The sequence below is a fragment of the Euleptes europaea genome, chromosome 4 (genome assembly GCF_029931775.1).
Source record: "Euleptes europaea isolate rEulEur1 chromosome 4, rEulEur1.hap1, whole genome shotgun sequence".
NCBI classification, from domain to species: Eukaryota; Metazoa; Chordata; class Lepidosauria; order Squamata; family Sphaerodactylidae; genus Euleptes; species Euleptes europaea.
Genome location: NC_079315.1, coordinates 117,008,469 through 117,027,097, shown reverse-complemented (window position 1 = coordinate 117,027,097; position 18,629 = coordinate 117,008,469). Strand labels below are relative to the sequence as shown.

General features: G+C 49.1%; 1 protein-coding gene across 1 annotated transcript in view; it reads left to right on the top strand.

Moving 5' to 3' along the window:
* Positions 1–13,749, top strand: part of PIK3C3 (phosphatidylinositol 3-kinase catalytic subunit type 3) — a 112,046-nt gene extending 98,297 nt beyond the window's left edge. Inside the window, exons 25-26 of the mRNA XM_056848007.1 lie at positions 445–570; positions 13,719–13,749. Coding sequence (XP_056703985.1) covers positions 445–570; positions 13,719–13,733 — 141 coding nt within the window. The 3' untranslated portion in view covers positions 13,734–13,749. The remainder of the gene's footprint in view (positions 1–444; positions 571–13,718) is intronic.
* Positions 13,750–18,629: the final 4,880 nt, after the last annotated feature.

The window sequence follows — 18,629 nt, the reverse complement described above, 5'->3', positions numbered from 1 at the left end:
ACAACAGGCACCTTGTGAGGTAGGTGGGGCTGAGAGAGTTTGGAGAGAACTGTGACTAGCCCAAGGTCACCCAGCAGGCTTCATGTAGAGGAGTGGGGAAACCTTTCTGGTGCTCCAGATTAGAGTCCTCTGCTCTTAACCACTACACCACGCTGGCTCTCTTAAGCCGAGAGGTTGTGTCTGCCCCAAGGTTACCCAGCAAGCTTCCAATGCAGAGTGGGGATTCGAACCTGGGTCTCCCAGATTCTAGTCTGACACCCTAACCACCACACCACACTGGCTCTCTGACCAAAACCCTAAAATATGGTAAGATTGACTGTCAAACATGTTTATGGTGAAACTCTAAGCATCTCTGTTGTGTGTGGGGGGGTGTATCTGAAAGAGAGATGTGTAGGGAGTGATGCATCCCCACATCAAGATGTCCCTGTCCTCTTTTCTATCCAGGTGCAAGACAAGTTCCGTCTGGACCTCTCCGATGAAGAGGCAGTGCATTACATGCAGAGTCTAATAGATGAAAGTGTCCATGCGCTCTTTGCAGCGGTGGTGGAGCAGATCCACAAGTTCGCTCAGGTAAGCACTTCAGCACATTCCTGCCGAGCAAAGGTCCATCTGCTCCAGCATCCTGTTTCCAGCCAGATCCAACCAAGTCCCCGCAGGAAATACACAAAGGCAACTCTCTTCATCTGCTGTCTGACCCCCGAATCTTGTATTCAGAGGTACACTGTCTCGGAGCATGGAGATTACATTTAGCTATCCTGGGTAACAGACCTCTCCCCTGTTAAATGTTCTGAATCGCCTTTTAAAGCCATCCTCGCAGTTTTGGGGCCGTGAATTCCCTTTCGTTATCCATTTTGTCTGTCTCCAACGTGATGGTCCTAAAACGTTGCCGCCAGAGACGTGCGTGTTGACTTGGAAATACTGCATTCTGTACATTAGGCTAATCTTATATATAGCTCTGTATTCGAATTTGTATAACGCTGAGCAATAATAGTTGAAATGTCCGATAGCAAGTTATCTGAGGATTGAACCGTGAGCGAAGAAACGGACTTCCCTTTTGCCAGCTTCCCGAGTAACCTGTTTGTTGGGAGGGAGGAGCCCTGATAGTTTGGAATAGGGTTTTGCATTCCCTTTCCAAATCAACCAAATACATGAGAGGAAAGGAGGAATTCCAGTGGTCTTACCTGTCACCTGGATTTCATCAGGTTCTCTCTGTTTTCTGCTCTGGCTCCAGGAATGAAGGAAGTTTCCCTTTCAGCGTATGTTCACTTGACCTTCTCCTGCCTGGTCTACAGTAAAAAGAGTGGAGTTACAGAATATTTGTGGGCTTCCAAGAGGCACCTGATTGACCACTGTGTGAACAGACTGCTTGACTTGATGGGCTTTGGTCTGATCCAGCCTGGCTTTTCTTATGAGTGCCATAAAAGCCCGGCTGGTTCAAAACTAGAGGGGTTGTTGAGTCTGGTAATGCCGACAGACTGCAATTAGGAAGAAGGAGAGTTGGTTTTTAGACTCCACCTTTCTCTACCTTTAAGGGGTCTCAAAGCTGTGAAGCTGTGTTATACTGATTTAGACCATTGATCCGTCAAATATTGTGTACTCAGACTGGCAGCAGCTCTCCAGGGTCTCTCAGGCAGAGGTCTTTCGCATCACCTAATGCCTGGTCCTTTTAACTAGAGATGCTAGAGATTGAACCTGGGACTTCCTGCATACCAAGTAAATGCTCTCTAGGGTCTCAGGCAGAGGTCTTTCACATTACCTAATGCCTGGTCCTTTTAACTGGATATGCCGGAGATTGAACCTGGGACCTTCTACATGCCAAGCAGATGCTCTTCTATTGAGACAAAGCTCCTCCTCAAACAAGACATGAAGGCAAGTTTTTGCCCCCAGTGTCTGGATATAGGGGTATTGGCCTCTTAACATGAATTTCCATTGACCTAGCGACTCCCAAAGCTTTTGGTAGCACTACACTCTTTCAAAGAGATATGTCAGCATGCCTTGAGACAAATAATTGGACCCCAAATAAGCAAGGGGCGAATGACCAGCCAGAAAGACCTTTTTCCTCTCTGTCTTCCCCGTGGGGCCAGAAGCGCTGATTTCTTTTGGATACCTCTGTGATAGGACCTCATTTCTCAGCCCTCTTTTCCCCGCGGCCTGCTAATGTGTTTTCCAGGTTGGGCTAATAAATCAGAGTTTCCAGATTTGATCTCGGCCATCCATTTTTGCTTTTTTCAGACGGGCTCCTTCATTCATAACCTCTCCCTTCCTCCTTTGGCCAACCGTTTTAAAACGGCAAGCATGTTCTGTTCTGTTACTCTGCATTTGAAATGTAGCCTTCGGACGCGGTTTCGAATTGAGCCTTGTCAGCGCGTAGGGAAATTTCGGGCTTGCTTGGGCTAGTCACAGTTCTCTCCAAACACTCTCAACCCCACCTACCTCACAAGGTGTCTGTTGTGGGGAGGGGAGGAGAAGGTGATCGTAAGCCACTTTAAGACTCCTTAAAGGTAGAGAAAATCAGGGTATAAAAACCAACTTTTCTTCAGTGGCAGAGTGGGGATTCGAACTTGGGTTTCCCAGATCCTAGTCCAACACCTTAACCACTACACAACATTGGCTCTCGGATGGGGAGGTAGCCATGGTTTATTTTTTGGGCGAAATTAAAGTATCCCCATGATGACCATGTCAAAGTCCAGAAACGTCAGTAGTTTTTATTTACAAAGCGTTCATTTCAAACTTCGTATATTCCACAATAGCAGAAGATATTTTTGTTAAGACTTTTTTTTTAATTAAGGTTGAAAATAATTGCATCTTTAATTTCTGACACGTGAAGCCAACAAAATGCAGTCTTTATAACAGCTGACATTATTAAAAGCCCTTATCTCCGCTGCCCGCAAACTACAACCCCGGCTTCAGTTTTGTTTGACTTTTTTTAGTTTACAAGCCTTTTTAAGCAAAAGTAAATATATGTTATTACTGATGGATATCAAGTTTAATTAACTGGAAGGATCAAGACAAGCCTTTTCCTCTTTCCAGGTAGTTTTCGGGGGCTTTGGTAGCAGGCCTTGGCCATTTGCCATTGGAAACCAATTGGCAGGGTCACACGGAAGTGGACTCTAACCTTTTTTCTTTTTTTTAAAGAAAAGATTAAAACTGGCAACCGCAGCAAAAGAAAAAAAAAGAAAAAGTTGTGACTGGCATTTGGAGCCCGGCATTCTGTCTCGGAGCTATGTGCTTTGCATTGTTAAAGATAAAGCAGAAATTGTGGTCAGTCTGAGATGGAAAGTGGTGCTATCAAGCCATGTTGGTCTTGCTTGGTTCGAAAAGGAGAGAAGCTGGAGGAGGAGGAAAAGAATAAGAATCATAGAATCATAGAGTTGGAAGGGACCAGCAGGGTCATCTAGTCCAACCCCCTGCCTAATGCAGGAATTTCATACCTACCTCCCCCACACACACCCAGTGACCCCTACTCCATGCCCAGAAGATGGCCAAGATGCCCTCCCTCTCATGAACTGCCTAGGTTCATAGAATCAGCATTTCTGACAGATGGCCACCTAGCCTCTGCTTAAAAACCTCCAGGGAAGGAGCGCTTACCACCTCCCAAGGAAGCCTGTTCTAACAAGGAAGCGCTCTAACTGTTAGAAATTTCTTCCTAATGTCTAGATCAGGGGTGTCAAACATGCGGCCCGCGGGCCGCATCCGGCCCACGGAGGGCTCTTCTCCGGCCCGCAAACCAAGGCAGACAGCCCCCACTCCCCACTCCCTTTCTGGGTTTCCTATCCTCCTCCGGACCTTTCCGGCCTGAGGGACTCCGTGCTGCCACCCACACACCCCGCCCTGTCTTTCCCAGGTGCAGGAAGGCTGAGCGGCCCGCCACGCCTACCCTCCCCACCCCTGCTCATTTTTTCCTGGCACTGCGAGCCCCGAGCGGCCCGCCGTGCTTACCCTCCCCAGCGCTGCTTGCCTTTCTGGGCGCTACGAACCCTGAGCTGCCCGGTATGCCCACCCTCCCCACCCCGCCTCGCCTTTCCCAGGCGCAGGAGGGACGAGCGGCCCGGCGTGCCCACCCTCCACACCTTGCCTGGTGCACCTACCCTCCGTGCCGCACTGCGCCTTTCCCGGACACAGGAGTGACAAGCGGCCCGGTGCACCTGCCCTCTATGCCGCGCCTTCCTTTCCCGGGCACAGTAGGGATGAGCGGCTTGGCGCACTCACCCTCCCCAGCCCTGCCTCGCCTTTCCCAGGTGCAGCGAGGGCTAAGTGGCCCAGCGCACTCACCCTCTCCACCCCACCTCGCCCGGGTGCTGTGAGCCTTGAGCGGCCCCATGCGACCACCCACCCCGCCCCTTCTTTCCTGAGCGCAGCTAGGCCAGAGTGTCCTGGCGTGCCCAGCCACCCAGCTATCCCCATCCCCTTCTATGCACAGCCGGGCTGCAGTGCCCTGCGAGCCCAGCCACCTACCCCCCATCCCTCTTTGTTTTTTTCTCCCTCTCCCTCTTTTTTATTCTTTTATTTTATTCACCCAGCCACCACCACCACCCTGTCCAGATCTGGGCTGGCGAGTCAGCTGCAGGCTCACCAGAAGAAGAGTTGGTTTTTATATGCCGACTTTCTCTACTACTTAAGGGAGACTCAAACTGGTTTACAATCACCTTCCCTTCAGATGTTCTATAGCAGGCATCCCAAATTCTGTGCCAAGAAACACCAGTTATACGGCGTTGAAACCATGCAAATGAAAGAAACAAACAGCTTCGTTTATCAAGTCATAATTTATTCTGCATTCAAGGTGGAGTGTAGAGAATTATAAGGGTCCATGAAACCCCTCCTTTTCCTTGACAGTTTTTCCCAGACATGGCCTAGGTGTTTCCAAACCTTTCCTCACTACCTTGAGGACTAGAAACACGTTTATTTTAGAAGCTGGGTGTGAGAGATCCCCTCTCTCTGAGTTTGCTTCTCCAAATCAAATGTTCAGACGGTGGTAAAGAAACAAAGGATTTATTGAAGACATCAGGAGATGAGACAGGCACAGGTAGAAAGTTGCAAGTGAGGGGCTATTCGGGTTTACAGAATATATTGACTCCAGGGCACTGGGGCACTGGGGTTCACACTTATTGTTATGGGAAGTTACAAGCTTGGCATAATACAAAACATCAGACGAGTCCCAGGAAGTCTGGTGAAGCTATCACACTTCCAAGGCCGCATCGGCCTGAGGGAGTACTGACAGGAAGAACAGCGGGGGGGAAGATACTTGGGGCAATCAGGCCTGGCGCCTGAGCCCAGAAGGTGTGAACTGCTTTTACGAGTTCACTGATAACAAAGCAGGTGATGGGAAGCAGAGACACATAGACAGAGACCCTCACATTCTGCCCCCCTTAAGGCCCCCCTCCAGGGTCCTCGAGAGGGCGAGGCTTATCGGGATAAGCGAGGTGGAATTCTCGGATCAAGCGAGGGGCCGCCATGTGGGGTGCGGCCACCCACTCGTCGTGAGCGGACCCAAGGTTTTTCCAACGAACAAAGTAAAACAGTTTCCCTTTCTTCCATTTGGAATCTAAAACCTTGGATATTTCCAAATGGGTATCCCTCCCTACCACGGTAGGAATCTCGTGTGCGGGAGGGGGGTGGAACTGGGGAGCTGGCACATAAGGTTTGAGGAGGCTTATATGAAAGACTGGATGGACCCCCTTGAGGGTCTTTGGGAGTTCCAGTTCCACGGTAACCTCGTTGATTACTCTGGTAATGGGGAAAGGTCCCACATAACGGTCGCTCAGATTTTTGCAGGGACGAAGAGAGCGGAGGTTTTTAGTGGACAGATAGACTTGCTCCCCCACCTTAAGTTCCCATCCCGGAGACCGGTGTTTGTCTGCCTGTTCCTTGTACTTGCTTTTTGCCCTCTCAAGATTCTTGAGCAGCCATGGCCAGGTAGATTTGACTACCTGAATCCACTCCTGAAGGTCAGGGGTGGACTGGAGATCTGGCGTGACGGGAGCGGAACCGAAAGGACCGAATTCCGTCCCGTATATTACTTGGAAGGGACTAAAGCCGGTAGAGGAATGAGGCGCATTGTTGTACGCATATTCGGCAAATGGCAGCAGGTCGACCCAGTCGTCCTGGTGGAAATTTACATAGCAACGCAAATAACATTCTACCACCGCGTTTACTCGTTCAGTTTGACCATCCGTCTGGGGGTGATAGGCGGAAGAAAGGCCCTGTTCCTCCACCCCCATTAGCTTTAGGAAGGCTCGCCAAAATTTGGCAACAAACTGGACCCCCCGGTCGGAGAAGACCTTCCTCGGGATCGAGTGTAGCCTGAGGACGTGTGTGACGAACAGTTTAGCCAAGCCCTGGGCTGAAGGAAGACCTGCACATGGAACGAAATGGACCTGTTTGGAAAAGAGGTCCGTGATTACCCAGAGAACCGTCTTTCCCCGACTTGGAGGTAGGTCGGTGATAAAATCCATGGCAATGACTTCCCAGGGACGGGAGGGGTTCTCAAGCGGTTTGAGAAGCCCTGGGGGTTTTCCCATCCGTCTTTTAGCTGTGGCGCAAGTGGGGCAGCTGCGCACATACAGCTCTACATCGGATCTCATACCGGGCCACCAGAACTGCCTTCGTACCAGGTGAAGAGTTTTTATGAAACCAAAATGACCCGCCAACCTGGCACCATGTACAAGTCCCAATACCTCTTTACGAAGGGAGGATGGGACATATAGTTTCCCCCCTTGCACCCACCAGGTGTTGGTTCGTTCCAAGCCAGTGGGGAGGAGATGGTGCTCCTCCTCCTGTAAGGAGGCGTCCCGGAGCCGCTGTTGGAAGGCTTCCGGGATACCTTTGAGCGTAGGGGGGGTCTCTGGTTGTTGGGCTTGGGACCGGGTAGTGACGGCTAAGCTAGGAACCTCCCCTCGCTGCTCGGGAGTGAACAGGGAGTCGACTGGGCGATCGAAATCGTTGCGATACTGGGGAAGTCGTGACAAAGCGTCGGCTAGGGCATTTTCTTTGCCAGGGACATGCTTGAGGGTGAACCGGAATTTTGCGAAGAATTGGGCCCACCGAATTTGTTTGGCGTTGAGCTTTCTAGCTCCCTTGAGAGCCTCGAGATTCTTGTGATCGGTACACACTTCAAACGGCAGTTCGGCACCTTCTAAAAAGTGCCTCCATATGGTGAGGGCATGTTTGACCGCCGCCGCCTCCTTCTCCCAAATAGCCCAGTTGATTTCGGACTGGGAAAACTTCTTGGAGAAGTAGGCGCATGGCCTCAACCGCCCCCCTTCATCCCTCTGCAATAGGGCCCCGCCCATGGCCACATCCGAGGCATCCACTTGCACCACAAAAGGCTTGGTGCAATCCGGGTGAGCTAAAACGGGTTCGGATGAAAAAAGCAGCTTTAAACGTTCAAAAGCTTGTTGGCACTGGGGGGACCATTGCAAACGGGCTGAGGGAAGCGCGGCGCTAGCCCCCTTGTCCTTGGTACGCAACAGGGCAGTGAGAGGAAGCGCAACTTGGGCAAAGTTGGGAATGAAGTTTCGGTAAAAGTTAGCGAATCCCAAAAACTGCTGAAGCTGGCGGCGGGTAGTGGGGGGTTCCCAATCCCGCACCGCCTGTACCTTTGCGGGGTCCATTTCTAACCCTTGGTGGGAAATCACGTACCCAAGAAATGTAATGGAAGGTTGGTGGAACTCACATTTGGATACCTTAGCATATAGTTTGTGCTCCCGCAGCCGCTGGAGCACTTCTCGCACTAGGCGCACATGTTCTTCCATGGTTTCAGAGTAAATAAGGATGTCATCGAGAAATACCACCACCCCCCGAAACAGCAAATCATGTAAAACCTCATTAATTAATTGCATGAACACACTGGGAGCCCCCGAAAGTCCGAAAGGCATGACTAGGTACTCAAACATTCCAAAACAGCTGGAAAAGGCTGTTTTGGACTCGTCTCCTTCTTTAATGCGAATGCGGTGGTATGCTTCCACTAAGTCCAGTTTGGTGAAGATTCGGCCCTCCTTTAATTGTGCTAGAAGGTCGGGAATAAGAGGGAGAGGGTAAGCGTTAGACTGGGTGACGGCATTTAGCCTACGAAAGTCAATGCACAGTCTTAAATCTCCCGTCTTTTTCTTCACAAAGAAGGCTGGGGCCGAATAAGGAGCCTTGGAAGGGCGTATGAAACCCCTCGCCAAGTTGGCATCCAGATAGTCCCGTAACACCGCCTTTTCACTAGGGCTCATGGGGTAGATCTTCCCTTTAGACAGTTTGCCTTCCCCCACAATTTCGATGGCACAGTCCGTCTCTCTGTGGGGGGGTAGTTCGTCACATTCCCTAACATCAAAGACGTCCGCAAACTGCGAGTATTCAGTGGGCAGTTGAGGAGGAACGGTGGCTGGGGGGGGAACCCTACCACAGCGGCGGCCGGAGACCGGACAACCCGTTCCTTGTCATGTAACCTACAGGGGTTTTCGGGAAACGAGAGCACCCGTTCAACCCAGTCGATGGATGGGTTGTGTCCCCGTAGCCAGTTCATCCCTAACACCACAGGGGTTACTATAGGAGCGATGGTGAAATACAAGCGTTCCCAATGCTCCCCCACGGACATAATCACGGCTGCAGTTCTGTGGGTCACCGGGCCCCGTTTAAAATCACTCCCGTCCATTTGGGAAAAACGGAGGGGTCCCGGAAGCCGCTTGCGCCGGACTCCCAGTTTCTTGGCAGTGTCCTCACTAATCATGGTGCGGGCACACCCCGAGTCAACCAAAGCGGGGAATTCTAAACTGGGACCCCCTTTTGGTAGGGAAAGGTGAACACGCACATATACATTGTCCTCTTGGGCGCTTACCATCGGTGGAGCTCCTTGCACAACAACAGGGGCGGTCTGCTGCGGAGCCCCCTCTACAGCAGACCGACGGCGTTTTTTGCCGGCTGTTCCCACTCCTCCTCCTCGCTGGAAGAGGGGGAAGGAGTGGTGGCGGTCGGGGACCCGTCCGAATCAAAAGTAGTACTTGTAATCCGGGACCCCGTTGGGCCAGTAGAAGTGGAGACCCCGTCCTGGGGGCGCGCATGGAGAGCGGAGGGTGCGCCGGAACGTCGGCCCGGTGGTCCGCTCCTGCGGCGGGGCTGGTCCTCGGCAGCCGCCTTCTGTGGTTCGGTCGGGGCTTGGCGTGGGGGGTTGGGACGGCCCGAACGAGAGGGGCATTGCGACGCAAAGTGTCCCTTACCTCCGCAGGTCAGGCAGACACCGGTCTCAAAACGCTTGCGGCGTTCAGCGGCCGAGGGACCCCCGCTGCCCCCCAGTCGGAAGTCTCGGCCCCGGTCGCTCCGGGGTCTCGGGTCTCGTCCAACGCGTTGTTTGGACAAGGTCAGAAGTTGTTTGCGATTCTCGATGTCGGCAGCGTGGCGAACCTAACCTTCCACATCCGGGGGGTTCCCTTGCATAAAGGCCCAATGTTGGAGGTCCGGGTTGAGGCCCTCCCTGAAACACTGTACCAAAGTGGCCTCACTCCAGTCCAGGATTCGGCTGGCCAGTGACTGGAACTCACTTGCATACTGCGCCACCGACTTGGTCCCTTGGCGCAGTTGCATCAGGGAGGCTTTAGCCCGCTCACCCAGAGTCGGGTCCTCAAAGCGGTTTCGGAGTGCTACCATAAACTCGTCCAGGGTTCGCAGCACCGGCGAGCGGAGTTCATACTGCAACACCATCCAGGCGGCCGCCTCCCCTTGCAGTAAGGAAGCCACGTACTGCACCCGGGACTCCTCGGAAGTGAAGGTTCGGCCTTGTTCTCGCATAAAAATGTCCACTTGGACCATGAAAAAGGTCAACTGGTCCCCTGAACCGTCATACGTGACTTTCAGGTCCCGACGGGACGGGAGGCTAGGAGGTGCGGGAGGGGCTGCCGGTGCCCCGTCCGGGAGATTGCCGGCGGGCGGTTGCACTTTCAGTGCGTCAAGGGCCGCTGCCATCTCACCCATCACACGCTGCATGGTCTCCATCTGCTCCTGCATAGCTTGGCGATCCTCCTGCCACTGCTTGCGTTCTTCCTCCATCAGGGCCTCCTTGCGTGCCGGGTCCCCTTCGAGTCCCGTGCTGGGGAAGGCTAATCGGCGATCCTTCGCCGCGGTTCGGGAGAGAGACCAACCCTTGGGGGAGTCCAGCCAATTGTTGAAAAGTCCTCGGGGACGTCCGTCCCGGCCTTGGTCGGGGATGGGATCCCTAGGTTTCTTTGGCTTGGCACCCTCCTCCTTGGGGTCCGGTTTCTCCGGCACCACCGGTTCCTTCGGTGCCACAGGGGTAGTAGGGGTGTTTTCCTCGTCGCCTTGCATTCTGTCCCAAAAGGTACAGCAGCAGTCCGAGAGGCAAGGACTTGCAACTTAATGTGAGAGATCCCCTCTCTCTGAGTTTGCTTCTCCAAATCAAATGTTCAGACGGTGGTAAAGAAACAAAGGATTTATTGAAGACATCAGGAGATGAGACAGGCACAGGTAGAAAGTTGCAAGTGAGGGGCTATTCGGGTTTACAGAATATATTGACTCCAGGGCACTGGGGCACTGGGGTTCACACTTATTGTTATGGGAAGTTACAAGCTTGGCATAATACAAAACATCAGACGAGTCCCAGGAAGTCTGGTGAAGCTATCACACTTCCAAGGCCGCATCGGCCTGAGGGAGTACTGACAGGAAGAACAGCGGGGGGAAGATACTTGGGGCAATCAGGCCTGGCGCCTGAGACCAGAAGGTGTGAACTGCTTTTACGAGTTCACTGATAACAAAGCAGGTGATGGGAAGCAGAGACACATAGACAGAGACCCTCACACTGGGGTTCTAAGGATTATGAATTAAGGACTTGCGTGTACAGTCAAGAAGTCACTGGATATTTATAGCTTTGGCAAACAGACAGTTGGCTTCATGGTTAGGTTAGGTTCCTCCCTTGGGGTCTTTGTATTCAGTTTTATCAGCAAAAGTTTTTATGTCGCAACTTAGAGAGAGGAAGGAAGGAAGGAAAGGCAGAGCAAGCTTTAGACTAGCTGGTTATGAGGCAGTTTGTATCAAGTCCTAATGCTGTGGGGGAGAAAGACACCCCGAACACAAAGCTTTGGGATGTAACACAGACTCCAAAACGTCTGAGAAATGTCCTAGCAAAACACAATCCAGTGTGACTCCAGTTTCCTCCCAGCCCACAAAAGAGAATGCACCAATCTGTCAGAAGGCTTTTAATCTGTGTCTGGGCAGAAATCTAAACGGGTTTACAGCCCCTCTTTAACCTAATAATCCAGAGAAGCAACAGTCTCTGGGCTTGTAATTTATATACAGATATCTGAAGAATAAATAAAGGAGGCGAGGCAGTTCTTGCTTCGTTCATTTGGGGATGGTAAAAAAAAAAAAATCTGATTTAGCAATTTCCTTTCTCCGAAAGAACCAACAGCATTAATAAAATAAAGACAGCGGTATCCGGAGACTGAAATTCTGTGCCGCTAACATTGGATTTTCTGTTCTTCATTGTGAGTGAAAGGGAGGGAGAGGACTTCCTCAAGTTAGCTAGCAATTATATTGAGATTCCTAAACACCATGTGTAAAATGCTCAGATGCTATGAAAGGAGCCAAAGCATTGTGGGGGGGGGAATTAAGCCACCATGTTGGATAGGTAGCATTACGAAAACCCCGTTAAGCATTGGCTCTATGACTCCTTGCTACACACGGAATTTCCACTGGCCAAGAGGAAAAAGAACTTCAGTGCCTTTTATGAAAGTTAGGACCAAAAAATGAAGCATGAACCTGATTAAGTAAGAAAAAGTGAAATACAACTCAATTAAGAGATGGGGTGTTGGGCCAACGCCCTGCGGAAAAAGTGGCTTGTCCCTTTAACAGACTTAAAGAATGGTAGATGTCTTCAATGTGATGCGTGAGGGCGCTGCAGTGCCCACCAACACTTTTTCTGCCAAGTGTTTTGAGAAAGTGGTCGGAGCCAGGTGGGTCTTTTGCCCTAGCAGGGTTTCTGATTGGGCACTGGATATTTGATTGGCTGTGCAGTTGTTGTTGTTGTTTTTTTAAAAAAAAACATTGTTTCAGCGGCAGCTGCCACCACACCACGAGTATTTTCAGTGTGTGATTGAACGTAAGTTGCGGCAGCAATTTTGCACCCACCACAATGTGTCAGAATTCCAAAGTTGCCCAGGGGCTCAAAAAGGTTGGGGACCTCTAATGTATAGAAATGCACAGCTGAACCTTTCCATGGCATGGAGGTAAATAACAGAGAAGACGACTGAGTGCTTGAAGGGCTGTCATATAGAGGAGGGTGCCGAATTGTTTTCTGTTGCCCCAGAAGGTCGGACCAGAACCAACAGGTTGAAACTAAATCAAAAACGTTTCTGTCTAGACATTAGGAAGAACGTTCGAACCGTTAGAGCGGTTCTTCAGTGGAGCAGGCTTCCTCGGGAGGTGGTAGGCTCTCCTTCCCTGGCGGAGGCTAATCTGGTGAACTGGGTTTGTTTCCCCACTCCTGCACACGAAGCCAGCTGGGTGACCTTGGGAAAGTCACACTCTCTTAGCCCCACCTACCTCACAGGGTGTCTGTTGTGGGAAGGGGAGGAGAAGGTGATCGTAAGCCAGTTTGAGTCTCCCTTAAGTGGCAGAGAAAGTTGGCATATAAAAGCCGGCGCCACCACCTCCTCCTCCTTCTTCTTTTTCTTCTTCTTCGTTGTCTTCTTCTTCTAGTAGTAGTTTTGGGCACCACAATTCCAGAAAGATGTAGACAAGTAGGAACATGTCCAGAGGAGGGCAACAACAGAAGTATAGTGTCCAGATCACGCGAAGTGATGGTATCGCTTTACTCTGCTCTGGTTAGACCTCACCTAGAGTATTGTGTTCAGTTTTGGGCACCACAATTTAAGAAAGATGTAAAGCTGGAACGTGTCCAGAGGAGGGCAACAAAGATGGTGAGGGGTCTGGAGACCAAGTCCTCTGAGGAAAGGTGGAAGGAGCTGGATGTGTTTAGCCTGAAGAGGAGAAGACTAAGAGGGGACATGATAACCATCTTCAAGTACTTGAAGAGCTGTCATATAGAGGAGGGTGCCGAGTTGTTTTCTGTTGCTCCAGAAGGTTGGACCAGAACCAACGGGTTGAAATTAAATCAAAAGAGTTTCCATCTAGACCAGGGGTGTTGAACTCGTTTGTAAGGTGGGCCGTATATAACATAAATGTCGCTTGGTCGGGCCGACTATGTGTACCAAATAAATAAATAAATACCATAAAATGCCTGTGTCTTCTATAAAGTTAGGATGTCTAGTCCCTCGCATTTATTTATTTTTTCACATTTTAAACGGGGTGGTGGTGGCTGCCTTGGCTGCTGAGCCCACAGCTGACTCTCCAGCCCAGAACTGGACTGGGGAGGGTGGCTGCCTTGGCTGCCAGCTGGGTGACCTTGGGCTAGTCACAGTTCTCTTAAGAGCTCTCTCAGCCTCACCTACATCACAGGGTGTCCGTTGTGGGGAGGGGAAGAGAAGGCGGTTGTAAGCCAGTTTGATTCTTCCTTAAGTGGTAGAGGAAGTCGGCATATAAAAACCAAGTCTTTTTCTTCTTCTACTAAGGCTAAAGTTTACTCAGATGTTATAGGGTTCAATCACAGCCAGCCCCAAGATACTGCTTCTTGTTTGTATTAGAAAAAAATAGAGGGAGTTATCCAAACTAACTGCATATTTTACTTTATGTTTTATTTTTTATTTTTCTTTCTTTTCCCCACCCAGTATTGGAGGAAGTGAACCTCATCAGCTTCTGATAGCAGCAATTCATACACAAGGTGGTTGTCAATTGATTCACAAGGTCACGTGAAGGAGTAAACTGACTCTTTGGTAGTTTAGATAGTAACGTCGTCTGGGTTTCTATGAAAATTCGATCAAAGATATGCTTCCCCATCTAGACATCTGGCCTAACATTTGGAAAATAAGCAACCACCTGTTAAATTGGCCAGAAGACATCTACAGAAGAAGGCTAACTTTTTCTAAGTGCATTATGTTGCTTTATCATTGGACCGAGAAGACGAAACGTATCTCTGCACTTCACCTGGACATGGATGTTGACTGTCAATGTATGCGTTATCAAGTTTTCCTCTCTTGGATGAAAAGCCGTCATGAAAGTTTTGTGAAGAAGGAACAAAACCTAGGGGGACATTTGTGGGACTTGTCCAAATTAGACTTTGGGGGGGGGGAGAAATTGTAGGGTTCTTTCATTGAGATAGAGAAGGTTTACCAAGAGCCACTACAAGTCCCACCTGCAAGAATATAGCGTCCATGGTCTTGAAAAGGCCTCAGAGAGAGTGAGAGAGAGCGCTCTCATGGTTTGCTCTCAATGACAAATTATGTGCAGTGACCAAATATTCTAAATCTAATAAAACTTTTGATGCAGCCTTGATTCCTCTTGATTCATTTGTCAATTTTCATTCCTCTGCTCTCGGTGCTCCAGGTTAGTGGCGATTCTGAAGTGTTACTAACGGTCTTTGTTCCTGAGGCTATGCTATGTACATTGGGGTCCTTTTACAAGGCAATATTACAACAACGTTAGAAACCCCAGTCACTTTTCCAGGGGTTTAATTGTTTGGAGAAATGGGCCCCTGTACGTCTGAATAGATCATCAGAGAAAATTTAAATGGCATTTTCTCCTAATTAACGGTCCATAGGCAAAAGCTCCATTGGGCTAACAACATTCCGCGGCATTATTTTGCTTGGGGTGGCAAAATCACACGTTGTAATAACACCGGGACATGTGATAAATTTTACTAATTCAGAATACAGAATACAGAACCTTTATTGGCATTTACAGTAACAAAATAAATTTTACTAGCTATTGGGGGGTGGGGTCTCATCACAGAGCTGCCATTTTGCAAACCCTAGCCCCGTGGAAAGTCTAAATATTTCGTTTCATTAAAAAAAAAAAAAAAGATTGAGCAATACTTCGAACAGCCAAACCACTTTCCTTTTCTCATATCCGAACGTCACATTCGACTTGGCGCTATCCTTCTTATCGCCAGCACTAAAAACCTGTCATCTTTGAGGGAGAGTGGAAACTGTAAAATTAGATTGTTCTCCTGGGCTATACAGAGCAATATTGCTCTTTTCCAGCGGCAGGCCGCACAGAGGTTTCTGCCTCGGAAGAGCTTGTAATTGCAGGAGGGGCTCAGCTCCCCCGCCCCCCAGTCTATTGCAGCAATAAAAACGGGACGTTCTAGAGGATCGTCTGCAAGCAGAATCAGCTCGGTAACCCAAAGGACCAGTTTGTCCTTGTTACAGAACACAGTCTTTGTTCATTTATTGCCTGTTGAAGATAATTATGTGGAGGTTACATGTTGTGGGACAGTAAGCAAGAATTTGGTTGGGTTTTGTATTCAGGACCTTGGGTAGTGACCCCCAGGGAATAAATTTCCTCTGATCCCCCACAAACTACCCAGATCCTACAAACTACCCAGAGAGCCAGCGTGGTGTAATGGTTAAGAGCGGTGGTTTGGAGAGGTGGAGTCTGATCTGGAGAACTGGGTTCGGTTCCCCTCTCCTCCACATGAGCGGCGGAGGCTAATCTGGTGAACTGGATTTGTTTCCCCACTCCTACACACGAAGCCAGCTGGGTGACCTTGGGCTAGTCACAGCTCTCTCAGCCCCACCTACCTCACAGGGTGTCTGTTGTGGGGAGGGGAAGGTGATTGCAAGCTGGTTTTATTCTTCCTTAAGTGTCAGAGAAAGACAGCATATAAAAACCAACTTTTGTTCTTCTGGGGAGAAGGTGCCATGACCCAGAGGGCCCTCTTTCAAGTTGCCACCAGCCTAACCTCAGAAGGTGGGAGCACCCAAAGCAGGGCTTCCAAAGATGACCATAGTGGCCGGACAGGTTTTAGCTTTGCGAACATGAACTGTTTCCCCAGCACCCAACACTTTTCTGCTTACAACTTGGTGGGACTTGTCAGTAGCTGGGTGGGCATTTAATTCTCCTGGGGACATTGTGCTGAGATCTGTCTAGACTAGAGCCTAGCTTTCTGAAATATTGGGTCTGCTTAGTTAAAGAATAAGCGGGGGACTCGGATCTTCTACCCAGCCTTATTTTTTTTAATTATATCTGTTGATTTAATAAGACTCAGAATCAAAAGATCTTGTATATTAAAAACAGTGCGCTATCTGCCACCAATATGAAACTGTATATTCATGTGCCTTCCTACTGTGCATTAGTGAAATCCCAGAGGCATGGCGTGTCTTGACAGCAGCAGAAGAGGATGAAGAATGGGATGGAACTTCCAATTTCCATGCGAAAGAAATATATATATTTCTCCTCTTATCGAAAGGTGGTTCTTCGGCTTTTACCAATATATCTGGTCATTTTGAGCACGGATGTAAGCAATGCAATAATTTCTGAAGAATCTCTAGGCTGAAAGAGACGCTAAACTCCCTTCTCCATTTTGGTCCAGCGTGCAGGGGCAGATGGGCTATGAAGGCACTGGGGGAAATGTGGTGGGCTGATGGTTTGGGGGGGCTACCAGGGTGTCCCCATGTGTAAGTAATCATCAACAGAGGCATAACATCCAAATCGCAAGATGTCATAGTTCCGTTGTACACTGCATTGGTCAGGCCACACCTGGAGTATTGTGAGCAGTTCTGGAGGCCCCACTTCAAAAAGGATGTGGACAGAATTGAGTGGGTGCAGAAGAGAGCGACGAGGATGATCAGGGACCTGGAGATTAAGCCCTACAAGGAAAGGCTGAGGGACTTGGGAATGTTCAGTCTGGAGAAGAGGAGGTTGAGGGGGGTCACGATTGCTCTTTTGAAGTATTTGAAGGGCTGTCACTTAGAGGAGGGCAGGGAGCTGTTCCTGTTGGCAGCAGAGGATAGGACTCCCAAGAATGGGTATAAATTGTTGGCGGAAAGGTATCACCTGGATATTAAGGATTTATTTTTTTTTAGAGTAAGAGTTGTTCGACAGTGGATTCAGCAACCTCGGGAGGTGGTGTGCTCCCCCTCACTGGCAGTCTTTAAGCAGAGGCTGGACAAGCACTTGTCAGGGATGCTCCAGGCTGATCCTGCATTGAGCAGGGGTTTGGACTAGATGGCCTGTATGGCCCCTTCCAGCTCTATGATTCTAAATTGTTGGGGTCTTCGCCCCAAGCCAGGTGGGAAGGCGAGTGGAATGTGATGTTTATGGCTGGAAATATAGGGGAACAATTGCTGGTCTTGACCAAAAAAATCATGGAGGATGCTTTGGAGGATGGACTCTATGGCATTATACCCTGCTGAGGTCCCTTCCTTCCCCCAAACCCCACTCTCCTCAGGCTCCACCCCCAAAATCTCCAGGCATTTCCCAACCCAGAGCTGGCAACCCTAATAACAGCCCAGCAACTTCATACGTATGCATGCACACATAAAATTGCAACCAGCGTTGCAAGCCAGTGTGGTGTTGTGGTTAAGAGTGGTGGTTTGGAGCAGTGGACTCTGATCTGGAGAACCTGGTTTGATTCCCTGCTCCTCCACATGAGTGGTGGATTCTAACCTGGTGAACCGTGTTGATTTTCCAACTCCTTTACACGAAGCTAGTTGGGTGACCTTGATCTAGTCACAGTTCTCTTGGAGATCTCTTAGCCTCACCTATCTCACAGGGTGTCTGTTGTGGGGAGGAAAAGGGAAGGTAATTCTAAGCCAGTTTAGTACTTCCTTAAGTGGTAGAGAAAGTCGGTGAATATTACAAATGGGGGGCTGAAGCTTTTTTGAAAATGGGGGACTGAAGCTTCAATAGAAAGACTGTTATTTGGGATGGGATGCAGACATTTCCAGCAATTTCCACATTGTTACCATTATTTTTCTTTCCATATTTTATTATAGACAGAAGGAGGGAGAACATTACAGAAGAAAACAAAACAATGGTATTACTGAAATAAGCTTTTCTTTGTCTTCCAGAGCTGCTATACCTTGAAAGCACCGTCAACATTAATGACAGTACCTTGCAAGCCAAATTTGGAATATAATTGCATCCTTTCTCATGTTCTTCCTGCACACGTTGAGGGGAAAAAAGTATTTATTTCTAAGCATTGTCTTATTACCGCATTAATTATTTCAGGGGGTCGGAGGGAAGCAAAGTAAATAATATATGTAATTTGTAACTGTCAGAAATAGCAGGGGGGAAGCAGAATGTTTTACATTTTTTTTAGGAATGGTTTTCGTTTACATAAAGTAGTTGGATCTTCTTTTTGAAGCTGGAATCGAATACTTTATCTGAACTGTCAGCATTATAGATGGGGTCTGTATATAAAGATTTGCATAGCTTTTATTCAAACCAATGCACTTAGCTGATCTAATGTTTCATTTTTTTTTTTCATTTTGGTGGAAAAGGTAATAATTCAGAAGTATATGAAAAATGTATTGGCTTTAGACAATCTTGAGGCGGTGATCAGTCTTTTGATTTGCAATGGACTTTGACATTTCATTGATGGCTTTCACCCCGATTTTCTTCCAGGCCCGTTTCGTGTCAATGGGTTGACACAAGACTATGTTTTCCACTGATGGAATGGAAGAGGTGATGTCTGCTGATTCCCTCACAGTGTTCTTCAGCATCTCCTGTCCCCCAAAAAACAGCATTTTGTGGAAATCAGTGGGTGTGATGGGAGTAGGGTTGCCAGCTCTCGGCTG